Source organism: Toxotes jaculatrix, chromosome 17 (assembly GCF_017976425.1).
Source record: "Toxotes jaculatrix isolate fToxJac2 chromosome 17, fToxJac2.pri, whole genome shotgun sequence".
NCBI classification, from domain to species: Eukaryota; Metazoa; Chordata; class Actinopteri; family Toxotidae; genus Toxotes; species Toxotes jaculatrix.
Window position 1 is genome coordinate 6,750,647 of NC_054410.1, and position 27,218 is coordinate 6,777,864.

General features: G+C 41.3%; 1 protein-coding gene across 3 annotated transcripts in view; it reads right to left on the reverse strand.

Moving 5' to 3' along the window:
- The window catches only part of tnika (TRAF2 and NCK interacting kinase a), a 57,663-nt gene that overhangs the window by 27,545 nt on the left and 2,900 nt on the right, over positions 1-27,218 (reverse strand). For 2 of the 3 annotated variants that reach the window (XM_041060961.1, XM_041060960.1), the window contains exons 2-4: positions 18,868-18,933; positions 2,542-2,598; positions 1,373-1,498 (exon numbers count right to left, since the gene is read on the reverse strand). In XM_041060961.1, the coding sequence (XP_040916895.1) occupies positions 1,373-1,498; positions 2,542-2,598; positions 18,868-18,933 (249 nt within the window). Of the gene's footprint in view, positions 1-1,372; positions 1,499-2,541; positions 2,599-18,867; positions 18,934-20,442; positions 20,532-27,218 lie in introns of those variants that run through there. The other variant, XM_041060962.1, reaches the window with a different exon arrangement.

Here is a 27,218-nt window from a genome sequence, read left to right on the forward strand (position 1 = left end):
AAACTAAATGGTTCTTACAGCTACCATCACTCTCATCTTTCACAGTGGAGCTGAAACTAATGATTATTTTAATTACGGATTAATCTACCATGTAGGTTCTTGATTAACTGATTAGTTGTTTGGTCTGTAAAACATCAGAAAACCATGAAAAATACCTGTGAATACCAGTGAAAGATTTTTAAGAGGTCAAAGTAACTTATACTATTATTGGCCTCAAAAATCTGGTATGGATCAGGTTCAAGTACCAATATTTATAGGGAAAAACTCTCTTTTGAATGTATTAATTTTTATTGACCTGTACTGATGCATGTGCACAGAATAAAAAGTGCTTTCTTTAACATAGTTCACATTATAAAGAAAATCCACAGTACCAATAATCACATTACTATAATAGCATTAGTAGCACAGAGAGTGCAATCTTTCTCTGTCATTCTCTCCAAACACATATTCCACAGAGACCACAGAAACGACTGGCATAAACTGACTCAACAGGGTCATGAGATCATATGAATTAATCAAGTGCATCTCTTGACCCAAACACAATGTGTCCTTTCTGTTCATCCCTCTCCTCTCTCAGTCCTTAACTGCCTTAGCGTCTCCTCTCTTCTCCTCTCCTTCCCTCTCCTCTTTCATCCTCTCCCAGCATTACATCCGTGGAGATTTGCGGCCAAAAGTTCAGCTGGTCAGTTCTGGCTCTGCTTCAAGCTCCCTTCATCATCACTCTGGATTACAGGCAGAGAGGAAGTTGGCGAGTAACAGCCAAACCCCTCTCATCCAGGCCGCGCACGAGTATCCAGACACGCAAAGACAAGAGGAGCATGCTCACATATGCGTAAAAACAAAGTACAAAATGTAAGAACACACTAACATGAAGCTCTTGATAACTAGCACACTCAGAGAAAACCAGCAACTGTTGAGTCAGTGGGAATTGTGCAGGCAGTAGATCTGGCTACTGTGTGTATATGCATATGTTTGTGCGTGTGTGTGTCCTCCCATTGTTGTGTGATGAATGCTACGAGATCAGAGAAGAGAGAGCTCCCTTAGATCACGTTTACACATGATTTATTGCAGCAGTCAGCCGGCCACACACTCATTCATATCCTTTATATCTTCTGCACACACACATTAACTATATATACATATTCCAGTGCACACAAATCTACAGTCACTGCGTGCATGAACAAACTACACATTCGCTTCTTTCACGTAAATGTAACAATGAAAAATGGAAAGTCACTCCTTTCTGTTCGGCTCTCTGTTTTTTCTAGGAAGCTACAGCCATCTTCGTTTCCTGTCACAGTCCATTTCATTTACACAAAAATACAAAAATGCAGACAAAAACAGGCACAAACACACAAATGTAATGCCATACCCATAGCTGGTCATCTATGCCAGGAGGGTTCTTCTTGATGAAAGCGCCATAGTAGGTGGCGATGTTCCGATGGTGACTGTACTTCTTCAGCATGTTAATTTCTGCTTTAATCTCCTCTTCCTCATCCTGACACACACGAGACAAAGAGACAAATCAACAAGTATTAAAGCAGAACCTCTATTTGTGACCCCTCAAACATCTTAATAGGATGGTAATAGTGCAAAATAAATTCATTTGTTGATGAATTTGCATTTTGAATCCATTTAAATTCTGAAAAATGTTTTTTTTTTTTTTTTTTTTTTTTGCAAAGCGCACAGCTGGGCTCTAAATTATCCACAATAACAGCATTACTTTTTAATTACTTTCATTTAGAGGGTTAGGGCCACAAAGCCAAAAGCAATTGTGTGAAACAAGTTGTTATGGTTGCAATTGGTTAGTTAAAAACGTAATTTCTTAGTCATTATCCCCCACGTTAGGAAATTATGCCTTGATTACTTTAATGCTCATTGATGAAGAAAACAGAGACACTTGTTTTTTAGTAAGCTGATTTTGTACAGTAGCAGCTCATTTAGTTCGCAGTTATGTGTTCGGCCTTCATTTAATTTTCGATCATTAATTAACACAGCCATTCATGTATACTGTATACATGAGATTTATTCACACCATTTCATTTATACACAGTTTCATTTACTTGTTCATTCGTTCTTGATTACTTCCATTCCTTTGGTAATTTGCTCATTCATTCATTTCCATACACCTTCCTGCACATGTTCACTTCCTTATTCATCCATTCATTCATTAGTTCCTTTGTTGCTTCATTCCTGCAGACCTTCGTTGTTTTGCTGGCAGCTGAGTGCTGACAGAGAAGCGTAGGGTGAGAGGATGTCTAAATATAGCTGAGATTCCCTCCTGCTTTACAGACACACCTGAGACCACACTGCTGTCCTAATACCTCCAACTAATATTACCATGGCAATAGGCCTGTCCTCATTTCCTCTCTGCCACAGCACACACACACACACACACACACACACTCGCCAGCACTGACTCATTGCTCATAATTAGATGATATGGTCGACCGTGGCATAATCACTTGAGATGATTTGCTGTGCGTGTGTACGTGGGTGTGTGTGAGAGAGTGCCAGAGTGCGTGTATGTGTGTTTCTTACCCCGGTGACATCCATGACCTTGATGGCTGCGAGCTGCCCTGTCTTAACATGGCGACCCTGGTGGAAGGAAGATAGGAGAGGGACAGAGAGACAGGGAGACAAGAGAGGCAGAGCAAAGAGGAGGGCAAGAAAGAAGAGAGGAGCAATGTCAGTGTCACAGTTTACAGTAAATCTCTCTCTTTCAGTCAAACATTACACTTCATTCAAAAATACATAATAAACTGTACAGTCAGAGTCATAGTAACATATGTTCCCATGACTTTTTAAAGAATAAAATACTTTGACGTAATTTTTGCCTTCATGTAAATACACAATCTGTGATCTGAGACACAGACAAATAAGTCATTAATAAGCACAATCAATATTTTTCATTCAACATAAATATAATTTGTCAGTGTTGTGTTTCTGCTGTTCTCGAGCAGCTAAGAAAATCACTCATTGCAAGTTAAAGACAAACTTTTCACTAATGTAGCGTGTGGGAATAAACTTCATGTATCATCAAAAAGCATGGACTGAAGGCTTTGAGTAGTTCACACGTGAGAGCAAGAAAAATTATGATGTCCCCGACAATATTCAAGTTGAGGACATGACAGGACTCGCATTGGACTGCTAGGTCAAAACGACACCCCGATGTCACTCCGATATGAGCTGTCGTTGTGCAATCAGTACGCAGTGTCATAGCGGCGTGTACTCCAGCAAAACACGCTTGACCACGCTTATGATATCCCACAGAAGTGTGATAGAAGAAAAGCAAACACAGATAGCAATCCATTGTTGTGTAATACTGAGGCTGGGCAGATGCCTGGGGGAGCGAGGAGGCAAGGAACCAGGAGACTGGAAGCTAAGGGCCGAATGGAAGGCCCAAGTGGATTGTTTGCAACAGAGCATCTGTGGCTGTGATTAGCTAATGAAGCTAACAGGGCCAGAGACGCTAAAACCACTGACGACTATTACTTCCACCTGTCTGGACTGAACTGATTAGCATGTTACAGTCTGAGCAGAACAGCTTAGCAGTAGTGGCACAAACAAACAAACAAACACACACATGTACGGGCAAGGACACACACACACACACACACACACACACACAGACACACACACACACACACACACACACACACACATACACAAACACACCAAACAAGGGCAGGATTGTTTTCCTGGTGGAATTGTTATAAACCAGATGGCATTAAGGGTCTGGCTCTGAAGCGCCTCCTGAGGGCTTTAATCGAAGGGCCGTTCTGATAATGAGCGTCACAGCCAAAACAGAAGCGAGGAACAAGAACAGAGCAATGTTAGGCTAAAACTTGGTGGTTTCATTGAATTGCAATTCATTTGCAGGAGTGATTTTACACTAACAGGACAGTCTCTGCACCCTGCCACTGGTCATTAGTCATCCTCACTGCTTCACATTCTATTTTTATGTCATTTTAACAGATCAATTGTACCCACAGGCTCGCCAAAACTCACTTTACTTGATGAATAGTTTGTGAGTAGTTGGAGGTTATTCAATATATACAGTTATTAACTGTGAAATAATGTGCGCAAAGCAATAGCTTACTTGTTCTTTTACACTCTCCACTGAGGCCAAAAAGTGATGTTTTTACTCATTAGGTCCCCTGGTGTTTAGGCTGGGGGTCAAATTACATATTAAAGACTGATTTAATAAATCAAAGAAAAAAGCAATGTTACAGGGATATTCACTCATCAATTTGTAAACCAACTGCTCCGCTTGTTTACTATGCTTCAAAAGTCACCAGAGTTTGTTTTAAATTGAGGAAATAAATCACGTCCTCTCTCAAAACCCTACATGGCCTGTCATTTAATGGGTTCCCACAAGATGACTGGTAATACGTTAACATCAGCTCAGGTCCCCGAATGAGGGGAATTTATAGTCATGAGTTAAATTTCTCATTAAACAGCTCCTCTGGAATTAAAAAAACTTTTAAACTCGCTGATTTATTGCTAAAAAGAAAGTTAGGGTTTTAATATGATAATTCACTGTGCCACAATCCAGCACTGCACAATGCAAACTAAGCACCACTGGATGGTTGAACACTGTGATCAGTCTCTCTCTCTCTCTCTCTCTCTCTCTCTCTCTCTCTCTCTCTCTCTCACACACACACACACACACACACACACACACACACACACACACACACACACACACACACACACACACACACACACAGTCCAGATTCTGTGAGAGTAAAAGAGCTGGAAAGATTGAACAGGGATTTCTCATTAGGATCAGACTGCCCCAGTTCCACGAGCACAAGGACCGGCTTTGTTGGAGACCAACAAAGGAATTGCTGCCACTTACAAACCAGAAGCTCAGACACACATACTTACAGACACACACACAAAATACAAAATGATATCCCTTTTTTCGACTACTCACACAGACAGAAGAACTCTTACAAACACCCACACATGTGCACACAGAGACGTGGAGAGGGAGGGGGAGAGAGAATGATTGAGGGAGTTCGAGAGTGACTAAGAGCGCGAGAGAGAGAACGTGTCAAATAGATATTGGACATGGATATCATCAGAGCTGGATAAAGATTCATTACTCTGAGCCACCTGACAACCTCCCTCCCTCCATCTCTCCTTCCCTCCTGGAGCAGTAATATCATCCAGCCTTATTAAATGACCAAGTGTGAAAGGGGCAACAGAAAGGAATTAGCACTGTCTGCTCATCTTCATCTCTCGCTCTTTCTTTATCTCTCCCTGTTCATTTATTTTCCCATTCATAGATGGTGGAAAGAGGTGAGCCTTGGTTATATGAATGTCAGCCTAGCTAGTATTTCCAAGGCAGTTAACAGGATAATGTGTAACAATAAAAACATCAAAACGATTTGGGATGAATAATGATTAGAGCTGAAACCACCAGTCAATTCATTGTTTCATCAACATCATGCTATAATAATAAATGGTTCCAGCTTCTCAAATGTGAGGATTTTCTCTTTTATTTCTCTGCTTTTCTCTTTTATTTCACTGAAAATTGAATTTAACTGGATTTTGGACTGTTGGTCACACAAAACAAACTAAACTAAGATAACTGGCTGCTGGCTCCACCTCCTTTGTTATCACACAAACATAACAGTGGTGTCTGTTTTCTCATCTAACTTTCTGCAAGAAAGGACACAAGTATATTTCTAAAATGAAAACAACTGCTAGCTGCAGTCCTGGTGATAAATAATGGTACAAGAAGATTTCATTAAGTATTGAGAGATCATTCTGTCATCCTTCCCCCTCTCTGTCCCCCTTTCTCGTAGGGATGGCCAACTCGCTCCCTGATCCGTCCCATTCAGAATGAGCATCTTTGAGCCTCGCAGGCCTGTTCATCCCTTCCTCCACTCGTTTGTTGACTGCTTTGCCTCTCTGACCTAGATCTGCAGTTGCTCACTCTCTCCCTCTGCCCCTCTCTCTCTTATCCCCCTGATTCTCTCTCACTATCTAACCCTCTTAACTTCTCACAATCTCCTCTTTATGCCTTTTGTTATTTTCCCCTCCCTCTGAGTGTCTCGCTTACTTTTCCTTCTCCCTGTCTGTTGTATTCTCCGTCTCCTTCTCTCTCATGCCTCACAGCTCAGACCAGTAGCCTGTGAAAAGCGGGGTCCTACATGAACATGACTGAGCTGAACGCTAATGCCAGGGAAACAGCATTCAGCTTTGAGCTTGACAAGCAAATATGACACAAACCGTGGAGTTCGTGCAACCCTTTCACTCTGCTTCTGCTAATGCATCTAGCGCCTGCTGTAAACCACAATGCACTGACGCAGGCCTGAGTGGCTCCGCAAAGCAAAACAAGCACACATACTGTATACTTCTGTACACAAATGCTTTCATCTAATACTTCCTAACTGTCATTACATTGATTATGCTGTATATTAACTTCAATCATCACAGTGACGTTTCAAATGAGGTCTAGGAAATTATATTCACGTGTCCAATCCACCATTTTTCCCTCTTTAATCCTGCATTTTCAAAAAAACATGTGATAGCACAACATCTGTCACTCACACACACACACCCACAAGAAGCAATGTGGCCAGGCCAGGTGTGTTCGAGCGATAACAGACCAAATTGACTATGTTTGCTCCGCTTGAATGGCCATGCTGTGATGGAGACAGCAAACTGATACCAAACTGATCTCCAATCAGCCTTCAGGCGGCCACATCATGGAGGAGTCATTACTCGGCGTCATCCCTGCAGGTCAGTTTTTCTTAAACTGCTGTATGGGTCGGGGATTCAAAATAGACAGGAGGTGTTTTTCAGATAGTTCCACCCAACAAAATAAGGGTATGCTTTCCTAAACCAAGGTCTTTTACACTACAAATATTTAATAATGTCTGTTGTTTATTTGTCAATGCAGAAAACAATGGCATAAGTACTGATTATTGTTTTATTAATAAACTAAAGGTAAAAGAATATCAACTCATCTTCTAGCAGTTGGTTAGATGTTCATTTGTCCTTTTATTCTGTGTGATGTATCAAAGACTGCTCATTAGATTTTAAAGAAACTGGGGGCAATGATGCTCCTGACAGTGGACACAACATCTCAAACATCTCCAATGTTAACACAGTTCAACAAAAAAGGCTTGCAAAAAATTATTACTTTTACAAGGATTAAAACTTAAAAATTTCTAAGACTGCTATACAAGCACTTCTTTAGTGCAAGTTAGGGCTGCCACTACTGAAAATACAGACTGTATTCATCATCGATGAATCTTTTTTTGATTAATCAAGTTATCATCTGGTCTATTAAATGTCAGAAAATAATGAAAAATATCGACTGCCACATCCTAAAGCCCAAGGGGATGGAATCAAATTGCTTGTTTTGTCAAACTAACATTCCCAAAACAAAAGATATTTAATATTTTACACATAAGCTTTGTTTTGTCACATAAAACCCAAAAAAAAGCAGCATATCACCACAACTGAGTTGCTGGAACTTGGGAATATATTGTTTTTTTTTTTATTAAAAACTTATTTACATGATTACTTTAATATCAAAACAGCTGGCAATTATTTTCTGTCAACTGATTAATTGTTTCAGCTCAAAATCTGATGATTACTAGTTTGATAAAGGGATTCATCATTTTACCAATAAAGATATTATAAATGCTCCTCCCAAGTTCCCAGTGCTAAAGTTGACATCTGAAAGTTGCTTCTTTTTTCTGACTAACTAGCCAAAGCCCAAAAGCATTCAGTTAATCAATTATCAAAGTTGCTTGGACTGAATTTTCAGAATTGTTTCAGCGCCAGTAGAAATACTGATGCATATATACAATCATATCATTCTTGTACTTTAAATGTATTTTAAATACTTTCTTGTACAGCACTTAAAGAAGTATGAAAAACAAACACTCAAGACCCTTTTCCACATGTTAATATCGTCTGCTGTTGAGTATTATACTGCACTAATTCAGATAACCACTCATCATGTTGTCAATTTAAGTTCCTACTGTAACTGCAGGTCTGATAACATGGCGTTATTTCATTTCTCCTCATTCATTTGTCCCCTTCCACGTGCAGAATGAGGGAAGTGTCAGACATGAAGCACACCTCTTTCAGTAATTATCATCAACACTTAATTATGATTAATTGCACCTGTCAAGCGACAGTAAAACGCCAGTAAAGGACTTGCAGCCTATGGAGGAAGGTACGCAGAGTACTTGGTATGACGTGTGAGTATATATGTGTCTGAGGCTGAAGAAGAGGAGGTTCTTGGTGTGTGTGTGTGAGTGTGTGTTTTTTTGTGTGTGTAATGATTCTCTTTTACGATTTTTCTGCTGCTTTATGGAGCTGAATGTTGAGGGGGAACAAACACACACACGCTCGTACACACACACACACACACACACACACACACACACACACACACACACACACACACACACACACACACACACTGCAGGCTACAGAGGGAAGCATCTCTTCATCATTCTCTTGCAGCCTGAGTTAGACGAGATCAACCTGCTAACCTGCCACTGCTGGTGGAAATCATGACACCCCTGGATTGTGTGCATGTGTGTTTGTGTGAGTGAGAAAGAAATTCTTCAACAGCGTGTGTGTATTTTGTTTATTTGTGTGCGCGTCCGTGCCCTTGCCAAGTCAATTACACAGAACCCCCCCACCCTCCTCGGACACATTTACTATGCAGGACACTTCCTGTCGTAGCCTAGCAACAGTCTTGGCTGGCCAGAGTACAGTGGGCACAACGCTTAAACATACACATACACACTCACACAGACACACACATAGAAAGAGGGAGGGGACAGGGAATAAGAGACTATTGTCCTGATATTGAAGAGTTATTATTTAGAAGAAGAGGAAGGGTGAGGAATGGAGGGAAGGATGGAGGGAGAGAGTGACTGAGAAATGAGGCAGTGGATGAGCAGAAGATCAGTTCGCTGAGAGATCTGAATTTCACAGTGCATCTGTCCTCAGTGTCTGCTCACTGTGCGGCCAAGCTACAAGGTCAAGCTGCAGCCATCCAAATTTTATTTTTAAAATGACTGAGTAAATGAGCTTTCTTATTTAAAAACTGATCCTTACTTGATTTTTTACATCTATAAGCTCAACATTAACCAAAATTTAAACACCCATACTGGTGGTTCCGCATGTTTTAGCCCATTAACTACAAATCTCATTATTGGGCACTATTTTCAAAAGCCTACCATAATTAAGATTGATTTCCTACTTTACGGGGGGGGGGGGTTACTTATTTCACAAAAATTAACGATCACCTTGAAACTTACTTAAGACGTACATCGTGGTAGACTGTTCAATTGCAGCTGCAAGTAGGGACATTTTTAGAGGGCCTGTATGGCCTTTAGAAAAGCACAGGGTTTCCCACAGTGTGTTAAAAAGGGCCACCTCCACTAAAATCCCACAAAACCAGTACACAGTAAAATATAACTTCAATTTTTTGGGAAAAAGAAGAGGCACCAGCAAAAGCATTGTTTTTGTTTGTATGTTTATCATTTGTCAGATTGAATTTTTGACAACATATTCATTAATCACAATGCTTTTTAGGAATAATATACACCAAAGTATACTTGATTTGTAGTAAATGAACAACAATGTTGACATAGTTCTTTAACTAACTTAATTAAAAGTCACATTATTCTCCATACATTTTTCATCAATTCTCAAAGACTTGTTGCGTAATGTTGTGCAACCATGGTTGCGAACTGCATCAGTCTAGATGTCCCATGCTTGCACAAAATACAGAACAACAAATGCTAAAAAAAAATATGAATGCATGCTCACACAATCACTATACTAGGTCTCAATTGCCAGATTGTGTTGCCAGCTCTTTGTGAAAAGGAAATGGGTCACACCATAATCCTAATCTGTGCCGTCATGATAATCCACACAAACACACACAGATATCAGGCAAGAAATGACTGAATGTCATCTAAGCATGTCGGCATGGTAACAGTATCACAGGGGAGAAGTGGGCTATGGGATGCGCCCCTGGGCTTTCACTATGTACACTTTCTTTCTGTCTGTCTCTCTCTGACAGGCACGTCCCAGAGGGAGATTGCCCATTGCTGTCACACACACCAAACTGTAGTTCAGCTGTGTCAGGGTTGAAGGATTTCAGACAACTGGTGTTTCAGTCTGTACCCTGGTATCAACACCCACTGGTTCTAGTCTGTAGGCTTACAATCCCATCATGCTCAGCAGCAGGTGTTGAAGCTGCGATGCAGAATTAAAGCTACTTTCGGCTAACAAACGTTACAAACACAGTTCTGCTCGAGGTAGCCCAAAGAAATAAGGGGGCAATGCTCCCAGACACACCTCATTGCAGTTCAAACACCTGCAATCATTCTGCATTCACACATGCTCGCACACACCAACACACAGACAGCTGCACACACACACATGCACGCGTACACGCTGTTGTGGAATCAGTGAGGCAGTAAATAAAAGTGACAAAGGCCTCCATTCCAATCTACTACTGCACTGCCCAGGAAATATAGAAGCACCCTGAGGCTGCTCTCACACTCAGCCGTGAGAAAGGAGGAGTGGAGAGAAACAGATTGAGACAGGAAGAGATTTAAAAGGAGAGAAGATGTAACTAGAGCCGGTGAAGACGAGGGAAACATATACTAGCGGAGAGTTTGCGGGAGAAGGAGGTTGTAAAGAAAGAGAGGCGGAGGTGATGAAAGAAAGAAGAAAGATGAGGGGAAGAAAGATGCGAGCAATGATCTGTAGAATAGTCCAGAGGGCTTTTATTGATGGGGGGGTTTACAGGAACGAGAAGCTGAATTTTGCAACAGACAGAAAGCGCATGTTGATTCGACTCTGAATGAACTGGTCTTATCAGCTAAAGCCTATTGAAACGATAATCTATCAGCAGTCTGAAATATAGCTGCTCATTAACCTGCCTGCTCACAGAACAACAAGCTAATTAACAAGCCATTGGACACACCAGTGTATGAGAAACAGACTAATCTGGGGCCAGGGAGGGGATTTGGCGCAGTGCTAAATAATCACAAATGCAGGCACATAAAATGGTTTTAAGTCTGAGAAACCAAATACAGAAAAATACAGAGATTTGATTATAAGCAACAAAAGCAAGTCTGTCACTCCCTGTGTTGGTGTGAAGGTGCTTGAAAATGAAGAGACACGGCAGAACACAAATCTGGGCAAGTCCATTTTCATATTACAAGAAATATGATTTAAGGCTATGTATGTAAAATGGATCTGTGGGCTTGTGTACACCTGAGTTTGTGTGTGCATATGTGTATAAAGTTCAGGTTTGTCCTCATCATACATCCTTTGATGTGATGGGAATAAATTAGCCCTAGCAGGACAACCACTCACTGGATGAACATGAATATGTCCAAAGCTTATTTATGCTAGGCATTTAAGGCTGACTCTCCATTCTCCACTCATATAAACACTTGCACTGTACACTAATGTTGTTTTTTTTTTAGCTTGAGGTTGCTGAAATGCATCTAAACAGCTGTGTGACCCCCTCTAAAAGTGTCAATTCACTAATGCACTCAATGACTAATTCACTCAGTTAGCCGTCGACTCACCCACTCACCCACTTATCTCTTATTTAAAATCAGACTCTAAAATCTAAATGTCTTAAGATTCATGAGGGAAGGAAACAAACCCTCCCCCTGACACTACAACATCAGCAGAACATGCAGACATGCGATTGGAGGACGAAAACACTAGAGAACACTACAGAGGAGGAGGAGGAGGAGGAGAAGGGCTGCAGCGAAGAGGCAAAGCGGCAGGTTCAGCACATCGACATCACGCTCCAGCGGTTCTGGAGGTCAAACGAACAGCCGAGCTGATTTACTGTACAGACTGGAGGTGAATAAGGGAAAGGCAGAGGAGAGAAGGAAACAGCTGAATGAGGGCATAGAGAAGGACAGAAAATATTAACAGAAGAAGTCGCTCAGATGAACGACAGCAAGGATAGAAAACAAAAATGAGGAGTGAAAGGTTGTGGAAAAAAAACATTAGTCAGAAAAAGTAGAGGGAAGAGGAACAAAGAATAATAGAGAGAGGCAAGGCTGGTATAGGTTATTGATTTAACTATTGATGAGCAGTAATTCACAGTGTGGGAAAAAAGCCCTGGCTAAATTGCTGTTTACAGTGTACACTATCAATTAAAGAGTGGTGGATCTCATTGGAAAACATACAGTAAGAGAGAGAATGAGAAAGAAGGACAGACAGAGAGAAAGAGCGATTGTTATTGACATCAGGCATGGATAATTGACCCTGGTCAGGGTGGCAGGAGTGAATTGTGGGTAAGTGGGGCGTGTGGCCTTGGGGAAGACAGAGGGAAGATGTAGGCTAATGAACACACTGCCAGATGTGAGCGTGCGTGTGTGTGTCGCTGCACGTGGGCAGAACGAGCAACTTCTACTGTTCCCACGGTAACAAGCAACATCCACCTCAGTCACGGTTCACAGTTCATTCATAAGGACTCCAGAGACGGAAGTGTGCATGTGTAAGTATGTGTGTCAGTGCAATTCGTGTATCTTAACAACAAAAATACGGCAATGGGACATGGGTAATGACACAGTGTTAAACTGTAAACAACTGCAGCATTGCCCCTACACCAGGGACATGTGCAGTGTATGGCTATCAGCAAACACACAAACACATATCCACTTTCTACGTGCACAGCTAAACACAAACCATGCCCGAGCCCTTTAGCCCACAGACACTCCCAGCTGAGCCCTTCTGACAGCACCCCCATTAGCACTAATGCTACCATATAGGACGACATTCTTTTTTCATTTACCAATGTCAGCCCCTTATCATGCTAACTGCAATTTACTGATACAGTTAACATGACTAGCCTATACATTTTCTAGGGCAGGCTGGGGATGAGTAATGTTCTCAGTACCACTAGAGTGTTGCTGCCAGCTATGAGATTCAGAGACTCAAATTACAGAATTATGGTGACTTTTTATTGCGCTCCACCTTAACCACAGCCATGTATTTTTATTTTAATCACCTTATTTTATTTGAGAATTCAGATACACTTGTGATGTACTGATGATGTAATATAATATTATTATTTGGTCAAATCATCTGACTTCACTTAAGTACTAGACTGCCTAAGACTGAACAAATTAATCAAATCAGAAAATTGATCAACAACAGTTGCAATTATAGAGGAAGGTGATCTGAAGATAATTTAATACTGTATTTAATCACCAACTGCACCAATGGAACTGTGAAAAGGCCAGTGGTGAAACATCTTTGGTCTTACTGGTACTGGAAGCCTGTACCAAATAGTAAATCATTAATTGATCTGTTATTCATATTCAGGTACTGAGGACAACGATTACAATTTACAGTGGTGTGTTTTAAGTTGACCTTAAGCCTTTTCTGGTTAAAAAAAAATGAAGTTAAGTGTACAGAGGAAGAAATAACATTTTCAGAACAAAAAGTAAAGCTGATCACTGATTTGTCAAGTTGCCATTTTAGTATAATCTATCAATGACTACTTTAAAAGAGATTCACACCGTATATGTGTGCTTGATCTTCCTTCCTGCTGTGAAACACTAGCAGAAGACGTTTAGAACATCAAACAAAGAGGAATAAATGAAGTCACTGTATCTTCCATCCTTTTTTCAGCTTCTTTTATGCCAGGCTTTCACACTTCATGCTGCTTCTCTGAAGTGTGTACGTGTGTGTGTGTGTGTGTGCACATGTACATGTGTGGTGGAGGGGCGGCTGTGGTGGGCATGCAGAGAGAAAAATCTCCCAGAGTCCTTTGCAGCGTGACTTCCAGCAGATAAGAGAGATAAAAAAAAACAACTTTGAAGTTTTATTTGGTTCTTAAGAGAGCAGAAGGAGGAGGAGGAGAGGTGGGTCAGGGTGGAAAACAGACAGGGACAGTGCAGATAAAAACGATAAAGAGACATTGAGAGAGAGAGAGAGAGAGAGAGAGAGAGAGAGAGAGAGAGAGAGAGAGAGAGAGAGTGAGAAAGATACAGCTGTGATTGTTTAATGAGATGAAGCCTTTCTTTGAGTCCTAATCCTAAACTATATCCCATCAGTGTGTTTACATTCTGAGACCCCAGATTGCCACGGTAACAAGATTATCAGCGAGGATGTGTAGTTGCACGCGGCTACGTTTGGCGGCGTGTGGTCTCATCTGTTCATCAGTTTTAAAGATAACAGAAACTCATGATAAGAGGACTTGTTCAAAAGTATACACATACATACACCTTCACACATACACCTTCACTCCTGATAACATGAAACATAAGACATACAGAGCAACATAAGACATGCATGCCCCTTCAAACCCTTGTTCACACACAGGTTTCTATACAGAAACACACTAGTGCCGTACATGGAAACCACACACTTGCTATTTGTACAGAGTCACTGTCACAATAGGTGAGCATATAAAAGCCCATTCCGCCCAGGTCCCCAACCATCGCTTTTGCTCTACTGTGTGTGAATGTGTGTGTGTGTGTGTGTGCGTGCACGCGTCAGAGTGACTGGTGAATATTTAAAGAGTGTATGGAGCACTTTGCCTGAGGAGGAGCAGAGTGGATGTGTTCTGTCATCAGAGAAAAAAGGATTGGTCGCCTCCTTTCTTCTTCTTTCTTCTGCTTCTTCGCTGCATGGAAACAGCAGAGTCGGTGGAGAGGCGGTATGTGAAATTTGAAAACACACACAAGCCAACACAAGCAATGGAAATGTTTTGTTGCTGCCAAAGCCAAGGAGACAGTCAATGAGACAATGGGCTCACTGTGTCATCGTTCACTTGTTTGTGAATGTGTATGTAAAAGTGTGCGTCAGGGTCGCATTTGTGTTCGAGATATGATTAATCACCCTCTCAACTTGTCCTTGCATCCATCAAGGAGAAAAATGACTTCTCCCGCGGGAATGACGAGGAACTGTGATCAATCAATAAGTCAATCAATAAGTCTGTCAGTCAATAACTCGGCGTGTCAGTCAGTCAGTGTTACGGCCATTGGCTGGTCACCGATGATCCTCTTTCCCACCTCCACCATGGCACCGTGTGAGGCAATGAGTGCTTCATCAATTTGGAAAACTGCAATTCCCATAACCCCCCATCAAATATTCACAAGCATCAGAAAGAAAATGAGATGGGGAGAGACAGCAGAGAAACAGAAGCATGATAAAATAAAAAAAAATTTAAAAAGAGTGGGCAGGGGGAGGAGGGGGAGGGCTGGAGAGATGAGAGGGGTGGAGAGAGACGTGGCAAAATAAAGGGAGGAAATACCGATGAGGGAGAGATGGAGAAGCAGATGATGAGAAAGAGAGTGGATAGAGAGAGGGGGAGAGAGAGCTAAAGGAGGAAGCAGAAAGAGAGAGTGGAAGATGGAGAGGGAGGGAAGTAGTGAGAGAATGTGTTTAATTATTCAGCATTACCCATGTTCTCTATTTATGGCCCTTTTAGAGCAGCCAGTAGAAGCTATATATACACATACTGTAGGCACAGACTGCTCCCTTAAGTACAGCTCACTGGGGAAGTTTCAACCCAAAAAACTGGGAAAACAAGAAGAAAAACGTCATTATATATTGATAAGAGAAATGCACAGAAGGAAGGGATGAAGAAGTGAGGGGGATGAATAGACAGAGGAAGAAAAACAAGGAAAGAGAACTGCCATGGAGATGTAAGATGAGAAAGGGAGACCGAGGCAGAAGTCAAGCTAAAATTATCTTTACACTGTAGCTGCTCGTCTATCTCTGCTCTTGGCCAAACTATTTTCTGCTGACAGGGAAACTGCAGAAAAAAAAAAACAACAACAACCAGGAACAACTTTTCATTACAGTTTTTAATTGAGAAGAGATGTTAGGTGCACATGCAAAGCAAAAAGAGAGAGATGGAGAGTGAGGAAAGAGAACTGAGGAGCAGATCTGTATCGTTTAACTAGATGGGGTAGGGTGAATGGTTGATAAACCTGTTATCTCTTGTTCGCAGACACACAGAACTGCAGCTACGTGGCACATTACTGCCCCTCTATCACTACTAACATAAAACACTGTGCTGACCACACACACATACAAAAGGATGTGTGCATGGGAACACATAAACCTACATATCTCTAGCTTCATTACCCATAGTACACTGAGCAAAAGCTATGCAGCAGAATGCAGTGGACTGGGTTTAGAGTCATGTTTTTGCTGCAGGAAAAACACCAAAGTACAACAGTATCTGATCTAAGAAAATGTGAAAATTTTTTCTATTACTGTGCTGTTTCCATATCATGTTTCCATATGATGTTTCCATATCATATTCAAAAATGTCAACTGCTCAGGAACTTTTTTTTTCCAGCTTTTAACTGATGCATTTTTCACTTCATCTTGGCAAGCTTATTAAAGTTTTAATAAGCCCAAAGGTAGTCTAAATTTGTCTATCCACATGAAGTGCTACTTTTTCATTTCAGTGATATGAAAAGGTAAATTTACAGCTCGGATGATTTTGGTATGTTCTATTAACCTGAGTAAATCTTACAATCACATTCAGCAAGGAGCAAAATAAAAGGCAGTGTTCGTTGTGTATATTCTGGAGGAGTTTGTGTGATGATTCTCTCTTTTTTTTTAACTGCTGCAGCAAACACTGAAAGAGAAAATATCAGTGCACAACTTGTTAACTTGCAGTCTATGATCACAGAAACACCAGAGCAAGACTGGCCCCTGGCCACTGAGCAAATTGAATTTATTTTTGGAGTCAAGACGAGGAGTAAAATCATGTTTTTCAGCCTGCCTGACTCTAACCTTTACAAAACTGAAGACTCCACCTGTGTTCACACACTGTTCCAGAGTGGGGATACTACAGTCCAAAGCTATATACACTTATTCTTATAAGTTGCTTTTACTGGTGTCTAAAAATGGGTCAGAGAAAGCAATTCCAGTTCACTAATACCCACCAGGCTGAAGGCCAATTTATCATCTCAGTGACTCAGAGATTCACCTGCTCACAAGAAGCTGATCCTCTTCAGGCAGCTTGCCTAGACGAGGGACCTCAATCGCATGAGGAATTTAAAATAGATTGCATTTTTGTGACTGCTGCTTATCTGTATGTATGAGTCCAATTTTTTCCAGTTTACATCTGTATCTACTTCTACAGCACTGAAGGGCAATATCTGAAACCAAACACCACAAAGCATTCTTAGCATGTTTTCTGCCCTTTCTTTTTTTTAACTTTATTTTGAATTTAAAGCACATATTTCTCTCTGGGCTGAAACTAACGACTCTTTTCATTATCAAGTTTTATCATGATTATCGTGATAATTAAACTTTTGGTTTAGAAAATAGTGAAAAATATCTATCACAATATCCAATAACTCAAGGTTACATCTTCACATTGCTTGCTTTGTTGAAGCAACTGTGCAAAGATACTTTCCTATCACATATAACAAAGAAAAGCAGCAAATCTTCACAATCAAAAAGCTGGTGCTAGGGAATGTTTAGCATTTTTTCTTGATATAACAAATTAGCAAAATAGTTGCCTCTTAATTTTCTGTCAGTCGTTTCAGTTTTTATTTCCTATTTTATTTTCTACGTTGCACCTACGGAATTTTGAATGTGTCCAATAGAGTTTTGTAGGCATATAGTTCATTATATTGAGCACCAAAAGAAACTTTAAGGGTAAAAAGTCAAATACTAGAAACTTCTGTATGGTCTCCACTGAGTATTATACACTGTGTGACACCCAATCACAAACCAGTGTGGATCAGCTGCACGGATTCCTGACCCAACGGGCCGGTGCTGTTGCCATAGGCATTCTGTGGCTCAGTAATGTATAGGAACAGACTGGCTGAATGTCAGCCAGTAAATGAGCCGTGACTTTCACCAAGACAGCAGAGTCAGCAATAAACGGATACACATAACTCTCCTATTCTCCGTTCCTTTTGTGTTTTTTCCTGCCTTCTGTCACTTACACACGCACACTCGCACATACACACACACACAAGGATATCAAATTATTTCTAGAAGAGTGGAGAAGCATGTCCGACCTCTGCCTGACCTGTCATCTGGTCCAATCAGCTGTAAGAACAGCCCATCTCCATCATCATCTGACCTTGACTCTCTGCTCCATTAGACACACTGTCTCACACACACAAAATACATGCTGTCACAAGGGCCTACACATGTCCGTGCTGTCACATATTTGAACAAACACATGTTTATTCCAGATAGAGGCAATTAAACAAAGAGCAAAGGGCTGGTGTCACATCCTGCAGAGTAGGCAGGATAAAACAACAGAATCAGGAAAAGGAAGCAAGGACCAGAGAACGGCGGGCCATCATGGCGGGAAGAGGAAGCTCAGACACTGACTTGGATGGAGAGATAGTGTTTAAATGGCAGCTGAGTCCAGCTGACAGCAAAAACCTCAAACCACAGTGATGTCACAATGTCAGATCAAGCACAAGCACTTCTTGTGTCCAAGAGAAACACTTCCTTTTAAAACATCTCATCTCAGAGGGGAAACTAAAAAAAAAAACCCTTGCAGAGGTACAGGAACAAATGTAAATACAGTAGAGAAAGGGAGAGAAAGCAGAAAAAGGAGTGAAGGAAATTCTCCTAAAAGCACTTTAATGTGCCCCAGATTCTGCTTCTCCTCTCTGCATTTAAGTCTCTTTAACATCCGCTCCATTTCTCTCAACCTTGTGCACTGCTTTTATCTCCTGTCTTCTCTGTTTCCCTCAGTCACAATGCACATTCTTTATTCCATATAGGCAACTTGGAGAAAATGAACAAGAGTTGATAAGAATGGGGAACATGCTGATCAGAATGATGGACTCATGTGTATCAAAGTCTGTTTATGCAAGTGTATATTCTTACCTTGTACACCTGCCCATAGGTGCCATTTCCCACCAGCTCAACCAGCTCAAAGATGCCAGCAGGATCCTGGAAAGACAAAGGAAACATAGCGGGATTATTAGGTTATTCGATATGACTAGGATTCATGAAAAAAAGTCAAACTAATGTTAAAAATTTGGTAGAATTATCCAGTGCAACAAGGTACACTGTATGTTAAGCACATGTACAACAAAGCATGATCTTTCCTCTAGTGCCACCAGGATGTAGATATTTTTGGTTTTAGTTAAAATTTCCAGCTACTGGAAGGACATCAGCGTAAACTGCTGAATGTGATAACTTCAGTGACTTTCCGTGTAGCATTATTATCAGCATGGTAACATCGTCCTTATGAGTAAATTAACAAGCTCACATGAATCTTCATTCAAGGCACCACTGTGCCTGCCAGCGTCACAGACTCACTAGCTTAGCTGTAGACTCTTTGTCTTAATATCCATATCACAACAGTGAACACTTGCACTTTTAACAGCTGTAGGAGTTGAACCTCTAACCCAGGCAGTGTTGATGTCTTGCTCAACCAGCTGAGCTCTCTGGGTGTTGATACATTGGTCTGAAATGCAGTACTGGATTGTTTTAGGCTTGTGTCCAGACTAGCTAATAATTTAAGCCCACAGTCGCTAGGTTGCCAACACAGAACTCAACGCATCTCTGACAAGGAGCAGCTCGAACAGAGCATAAAACCCACTGACCCCTGTGCACACACGAACACACACGCGCACACACAGACACCTCCCCCTTCCTCTCAGCTATGTGTTGCTGCAACAATGGCTGGTATTCACCCTCTCTTTCCTTCTCTCTCTCTTTTACACTGTCTCTGCTCCAGCAGCTTCTTTTCTCTAACCAACCGAGTTCTCTCTCTCTCCGCTTCATTCCTGACAGAGTCCAGGGCCGGTACTTTTTTCTAATGCTCTTCTGATTCCAACAGAGTCCCAGAGACTGCGTTTTTCAGGCCCTTTTACCAGCTTTTGTTATGTCTTGTTTCTCCCAATGCATTATTTCAGTCAGAAGTGCCTGTAGATAGTCTTGGGCCCTTGTCAATTTAAGATATTAATGTCCGCAATGTCTGTTAATGTGAATTATAGGCATCTCATAACACAAGCAGTGTGTGGCTTTAGGGTGATGAGGCTCTTATGCTTGCAGTTCTCATGATACACTGCTTGTAATGTGGATTACCTTGAACTCACAGCCAATTCTGTTGGGTCAGCTCAAAATATACCAATATCCTTTTTTTTTTCTCTTTCCCTTTTGAAAGTAGCTCTACACAATCATCTAGGGACGAGCCAAAGAAGTTTAAAGTTAAAAAATGAGATCTTCTACAGAGGGCAAAGCTAGAGGCTTATTTTGTTGCTGATTCACCAAAATAAACTGCACTATTATGTAGATCTGAAGTGGGACTCATGCATAGCTGGAGAACAGATGAGATTACATGATGCCGACTTTTCACAGACAATTCCCCTCTCAATAAAGCATCATTTTATTTCCGTTCTGAACAGCCACACGTGCACCCTATTTCCTTCTCCATCTCTCTCATCTACGAACCTCATCACTTCTTCGTCCTGCTTCCTTTGTTCACAGTCTGTCCTCTTTTTTTAACCAGTCTCTTGTTTGCTTTCTGTTTTTGTCTTTCTGCACTTCTCCTTCATGCCACATCTGTGAATTTTTTTCAGATGAATTTTCAGCTAGCTGGCGCAACATGCAAATCTGTGTGCTGCTTAAATGGAGAAGGAAATGACACAGGATTACAGCCAGTATGAAAAACATTTACAATATAATGTACATGCTAAAGTTGCTTATGTGTGTATATTTTAACAAAAAATGTTCTCTTTTTTCTGTTTTTTTTTGTTGATCCCTACTTCTCTTTCCTCCATTTCTCTCTCCATCCCTCTCTTCGTCCTGCTCGCTCTGTCTCTATATGTTTGTTTCTGTGGGTCTCAGCAGACCTGTCAACCTGTCAGCTGTTTCTGAAGACAGGGCCTTGTGCTTTTCTTGCATTCTCCTTCCTTTTCCTGTCGTTTTCACCCCTCTTTCTTTGTTGTACACTGCAGACACACACACATGCACTTTCCCTCACATGCAAACACACACGCACAAACGGCGACAAACTCATTCTCTCACACTCTGTCTCAAGTACATCCTCCCGCTGTCTCGCTCTCTCACACTCTCATAACCACACACACATACTGTGCCAAAAGCACACTCCTACACAAGGGCTAATGTTCAAATGTTCTAACGAGTATGAGTGGGCACAAAATGAAGAGTGCGCGTCTAACTAAATGCGTGTGTGAGAGCGAAAGGGAGACTGCAAGCCTCTTTCAAGAGTGCAGACAGCAGCATTCTGCAAGCAGTGCAAGTGTTGGCCTATCAGGCCTTCAGCTTATGCAGGTAGAGTTTTCCTCCCTACACTTCCTTTTTCTGTCTCCAAGTGTGTGTGTTTGGAAGCTGTGTGAATTAACTCTCAGCGCTGCATACAAAGTTCTGACAACAACTCCCAAGACACATCTCTTGATCTTTCTGCTTTTACTCAACAGAAACATTCTGATAATAAAAAAAACCCCATGCACACAAACAGTCACACAAGTGCATGCTGTAAATGCATATGCATATAGGAACCACAAGCATTGAAAGACTCATGATGTAGATATGCATGTGGAGCTTCCCTTTCCTCCGCACACAGCATACAGAATGAGTGCTGTGGATAGAGAAACAGAGCGTTTTTGCTGCTCCAGTTCATACATGTCCTCGGGCTCGCTGATAAAAATATAGCACGATATCATTCATATTTTATAGGCCACTTGCAGAATGAGCTCTCAGCATGCGCCAGGCTTTGTCAGTGCGTCTGTGGTTTAGAATTCCCTATGACTGGAGCAATTTTGCCCTCTTCCCCTTTCTTCATTTTGTGTTTGTGCTGTTTGCCAGAGTCACATGACTGCCACATGACCTCAGTGGTGGCCAATGAATCACAGTGCGTGTGTGTGCGAAACTGCTGAATAACAGTCACAAATTAAATATAGCTCTCAAAAAAACATCAGAAGTGTTGGGGAAGTTAGAATGAGGATTGGCCAATTGAGACACGATGGACACTCAGACACACATCATTCCTCCAAAATTTGAGAAGATGTTTGCTGAAGCGGTTTACCTGATGACGGTGCAGATTTTTTTACTTTATCCAACAGCTTTCAAAACTGTTTAATAGCAGGCCAGACGTCTGAGAATTTTCCAAACCCACAAAGTAAGATGACTTCCTCCAATTTCTATGAGAACATTTTCATAGAAAAGTTCAATTAGCAAGCTTTTTCACACAACAGGGGCAATGACATGCTTATCATAAGTGTCTTTAAGATAGGACACGGCTTCAGGAGCCTCACTCAGCACTTATTAGGAAGTGTGAAGAATAACAATAATATCTTGCCAGCATTCATTGTCATATTCAAAGTATGACATTCACTGGTCATGAATAGCTACTCCCCATTATTCTCCAGTATTTTTTTTTTTTTTACATACACCTGAGACAACATACTGCAAGAAGAGAGCAGACATCCTGACATTTATGAACATTCAATTATTTTACTCCTTTCTTTTACTCCATGGGTGGAATCAACTTTGGCCACAAGGACAGACAGATGCAGCACTGGATCCACTCTTTCCTCCAAACAGGGGATATCGGTCCATGTGCAGTATAGCCCTTTAGAAATAATGGGTTTTAGAGTGCAGGGCCAGAGTTCTTGTGAAAGCCACTTTAGAACATGTGTGACAACTTTCACCGACTGCATTCATTCTTTCATTCCTCAACCTAACCTTAATCCTCTCCACTGCATTCCCAGCCTTAACTCTTACCTAACCAAAAGCTAATCCTAGTACTGACCTTAAGCCTAAAACCAGAACAAACAACTGCTAAAATACAGGTCTGAACAGATTTAACGTGATCAGCAAAACCACATTCAAAGGCTATAAAGGAAGCAACAAACCAAAGTACAAGTAAGCATTTCCTCACCACAATGGACCACAACTCCTGAGAAGTTATACGTCAACATTTGTGGGTCAATAACGTAATCACTTACAGTAACAGTTTTAATGGCTGTCTGAGGACAGTTCTTACAATAATGGTGTGGGTCAATTTGAACCATTTAAGCTTTTGGTTACATAAGGGTTAGGGTTACATCTTGAATTGCCCCCCAGGGGACAAATAAAGTTCTTTGATTGATTGATTGATAAAAAGGAACTCATGATCATGCATGTAACATGACAAGGACTGACAGATTCCTCAGCTGAAACATGTATCCCTCATGCTTTAAGGAAAGATTTTTAACTTACATCAGAGTGCCTTGAAGCACCCTCAGCTGACAGCTAAAGAAATGGCTTGCTGATTGAGGAAGCTGAGAAATTAAGGTTAATTATTAAGTTACCGTCACTTGCCAAATTCAAAAGAGCACTTGAAACTATCAGCCACTTTTTAAGAACCAGTGTAGTTCCCTATTTTTGTTTGTCTCTGGCTGACACTCAACTTTCTGATTCACTGTGAGCACTTCTATTCATATCAAAAACACAGACTGGTATCTGTACTGTGTCCTACATTTTTCCAGATAACACTTCAATATCGAAAGCCTCCACTGAAGGACAAACACTTAGATTCCAAGTAAACAAACTGCACCTGTTGAATAATGAATTGATTCTTATCTAAACCACTTTCAGTTTGCACTTTTACATAAGGTCTGAATTTCTTTAAATAGGGTTTTTTGTCAGTCATGCCAACCATGTCAAATTTAATCATGAAAATAACAAAAATGCTACTGCAGGTGAAAATGGTAGGGCACTAGAAAACTGGCAGTCAACTGCAGATCAAATGAAGTTTTATTACCAGGAATATGAAATTTACTTGCCACAGAGGCCTTAGCATGACATGTTTATCTGTTATGGTTTCTCTTATCAATTTAAGACCAAAGATTTTTATCTAGATCCGTCACACACACTTTAACAAAAGCATATGACAATGTGGATTAGAAGGAAATAAAATGTAAGACAGAGAGACAGAAGGCGTCGCCTGAAAAACATCAACAGTGCAATAAGTGAACATTAGACTTCCACTAAAACAGAAATAAATCAGTGTAGATGTGTGAAATCTAATCTGTGAGGCTGTATTTGCAGTGGCACAAATTACTGAAGGGATAAACTGCGATATTAAAACAAACTGCACTCATTACGAACAAAAACACAAATCAGTTTATTCTTCGTCTTCATGAAAAGTCATGAAAAGAACATTTTAGGCCTACTTCATATACATACTCTCCACTGTCTGTCTCTATGTGCACTGAAGAGTTGCAGCTAATGATTCTTTTCATTATCAAGTAATTGGATGACTCTGATTCATGGATTTGTCTCAGCAACAGCCCCACATCCAAAAGATTGTTAATTTCCAATGACATAAATGAATGAAAACACTTGAGGAGCAAACATCAAGCATTTTTCCTTGATAAATTACAGTGACGTTGTTTGTGCAAGAATGTTAAAATAAGCTTTTCAGCTTTTTGTTTTGATTTTATAGCCCACAACCTTACTATGTGTGACTCAGTCTCACCTCTCTCATCAACATATACTTTCCAGCACGCAGCTGTTTTCAGCAAAAAGCTGATACACCCACTGTGTGCTACGCTACCTCTCTAGCACCAAACAGCAAAGGGACAGTTAGTGGCTAGCCAACAAACATGGTGGAGCAATGAGCAGCTAAAGAGCCAGAACTTTCAAAACAGAGCTAAAAGGAGAGGGAATATCGGGATTACATTCCTCAGTCAGCTAAAAACACAACTCTAAATCAGTGCTAATACAGCTCTGTATTTGCCGAATATGTAAACAGGCAACTGTGACTTGCTAATACGTTAGCCGCCATCAACTGTATAAGCTGACAGTTTGCCAGTGCTGTGCATCTCTCACCCCCAAAGGCCCCCCAAAAAATCGACTAATTCTAGCTTAAATATTACAAAGTTGACGCAGCATACTTTTTGGAGAGTGATGAAACATTAGCCTGGTGCTACATGAATTGTTATGATGCAATAAAATGCCAGTAAAATTTGGAAAGCAATTAGTTTGTTCACCCTTACTGTCTCTTCCCTCGTTGATGTAGGCCTACTATGTATCTATATGTTTCTGTGGACCAGACAGCAGCCAGGTGAGTGCTGTTAGTGTCTATAGAAAGTGAATTACAGAGAAGTGAGTTTGATTGAATTAGAGACCCTAAGAGGATGATAGGAGTCATGCTGGGGCCGGGTCTGCCTCTTATAAAACCACTTACATTTAACAACATGGCTCACCACTGCTTGCTTTTACAAGGAGATGCTGTGGTAGCCTAATTCCCAGTACATCGCACCCAGACATGTACAGTACATTAACAGCAGTCAACTTTTAATCACAGATTTGCAGCCTGTCGAAGATGATCCGCGCCACAGAGTTTGTTCTGCGATGCTAATGAACCCATCCGCTCCTCGCCTCTCGCCTTCCATCCGTCTCTGCCAACTTGTCACCTTTCCCTGTCATCTCTCCGTCCATCCCTCCGTCCCCCTCATCATTCATCTTTTCTTCTCAATTTTTGCCTGCCGCTCTCTCGCTCTGTTGCTTTAATCCATCTTTCTTGCCTTCCTGCCTAACGGAGACATAACGGAGGGATCCAGCTCCTACTATGGACTTGTTTACATGCACATGATTCCTTCAAGCACTTCAGATCAAGTGTGAGTGTAGACTTTGTGCGTTAGAGCATGAGAGGAAAGTGAGTTGGAAAGTGAGTGCTTGGGCGTACTTGCGTTTTAATGTATCCGTAAATGCCTTAAAGAATGCTGTAAAATAATGTATTATGATTTAACGTTATAATCTAGAAAACCCCAGCTTTTGTTTATTGTTTTTTTTAATGTTTTGGCAACATTTTTGCTGACTGCTGAGTTGTTTATACTCTGCACTTCCAAGAAATCATTTGGGAATCAAAGTGTGGCTGACACTGTGTTGTCTCTTTCCTTGAATTTCATTTACTTTACCTGTTCAAAAACTGTGCTTACACTAAATACAGACCACTGTTTTTTTCTTGCTGGAAACATAAACTATTTCTCTTCCTGTGCATGAGAGAATTTTCCCAGGAAAGCCTGTATGTTTAGGAAAACAAATCTTCCCTTTACTTTTAGACTGAGTTACTGTTTTCTCAAATCAGATAGCAAGAAGCAAAAAGGACACTTCTATTAAAATGTCAATGATTATTACTGGAATTTGTCAGATTCAAATGAGGAACTTCATATTTTGTGCACAGAGAGCTTACTTGTACATCTAATTGCTTGTGTAAGTGTAGCAGAGAATTAAAGACTTGATGCAGCTCCATCAGTGACTTGGGGGGGAAAATAGGTCAACTAGAAGCAGGCAGGCAGAGTGGAAAGGAGGGTGGGAGGGAGAGGGGTATTTCTCAGCGACAGACTACCATACAGTATATAGACTATTCATGAATAAGCTCTGTGTAAGCCTTGGGCACTGCTGTGGCCCCGTTACTATGGCGTCCCTGGTGAAGGGCCGAGGAATGTGGCCTTACTGGGCAACGAAAGATGGAGAGGGAGGGAGGGAGGGAGGAGATCTGGAGAGGGGCCTATGCCTTTGACTACTTTGGTCACTGGTCACATCTCCACCGTTAGCCAGAGCACAGCCTCTGTCGCTTTCTTCTTCTCTCTCTGTCTCTCATTGTCCCTGTAAGTCTCTCTAAGCTGCATTCATCTTCACATGTCCTGTTTCTCTCTCTGAATCCATCGATCCTGCTGTCTCCCTCTGCGCCCTTTTTCGCTGTCTTTCCCTGACCGTGTCACCGTCCCTTCATCCTCACCTGCTCTCTCTTTCATCACAGATCTCACACCTGAGTCCCAGCTCAGAACATTTGTCTACTGCCAGTGTGTGCATGTGTGCTTGTGTGTGTAGTGCTGTGGCTATACTTCCTGCTGGTTTACCATCTGTTGCTCTCGTCAGCTGACTGGATGAACCCGTGCTTCTGACGCCTCTGACCTGCGTGTGTGCGCACATGTGCGTATCACTTTACATAAAAACCACTGTCTGTATAAAAACCACAGCTTTTTTGACCTCTTCTGGTCTTCTGGCTGTCACTGTGAGTCACACCAAGACAAGGAATCAGCGGTGACATGTCTGCGACTGCCTCTAACTTTGGCCTTTCTCACTCAAGTGAAACACACAGCATCTATTCAGGTGCTGCTGCAGTTGATGTGTGACACCAGCAAATGTCGCGGAGACCAGACAAAGCATAAAAAAAGAGAGCGAGACAGAGAAAAGCGCAGATACAGCAAACA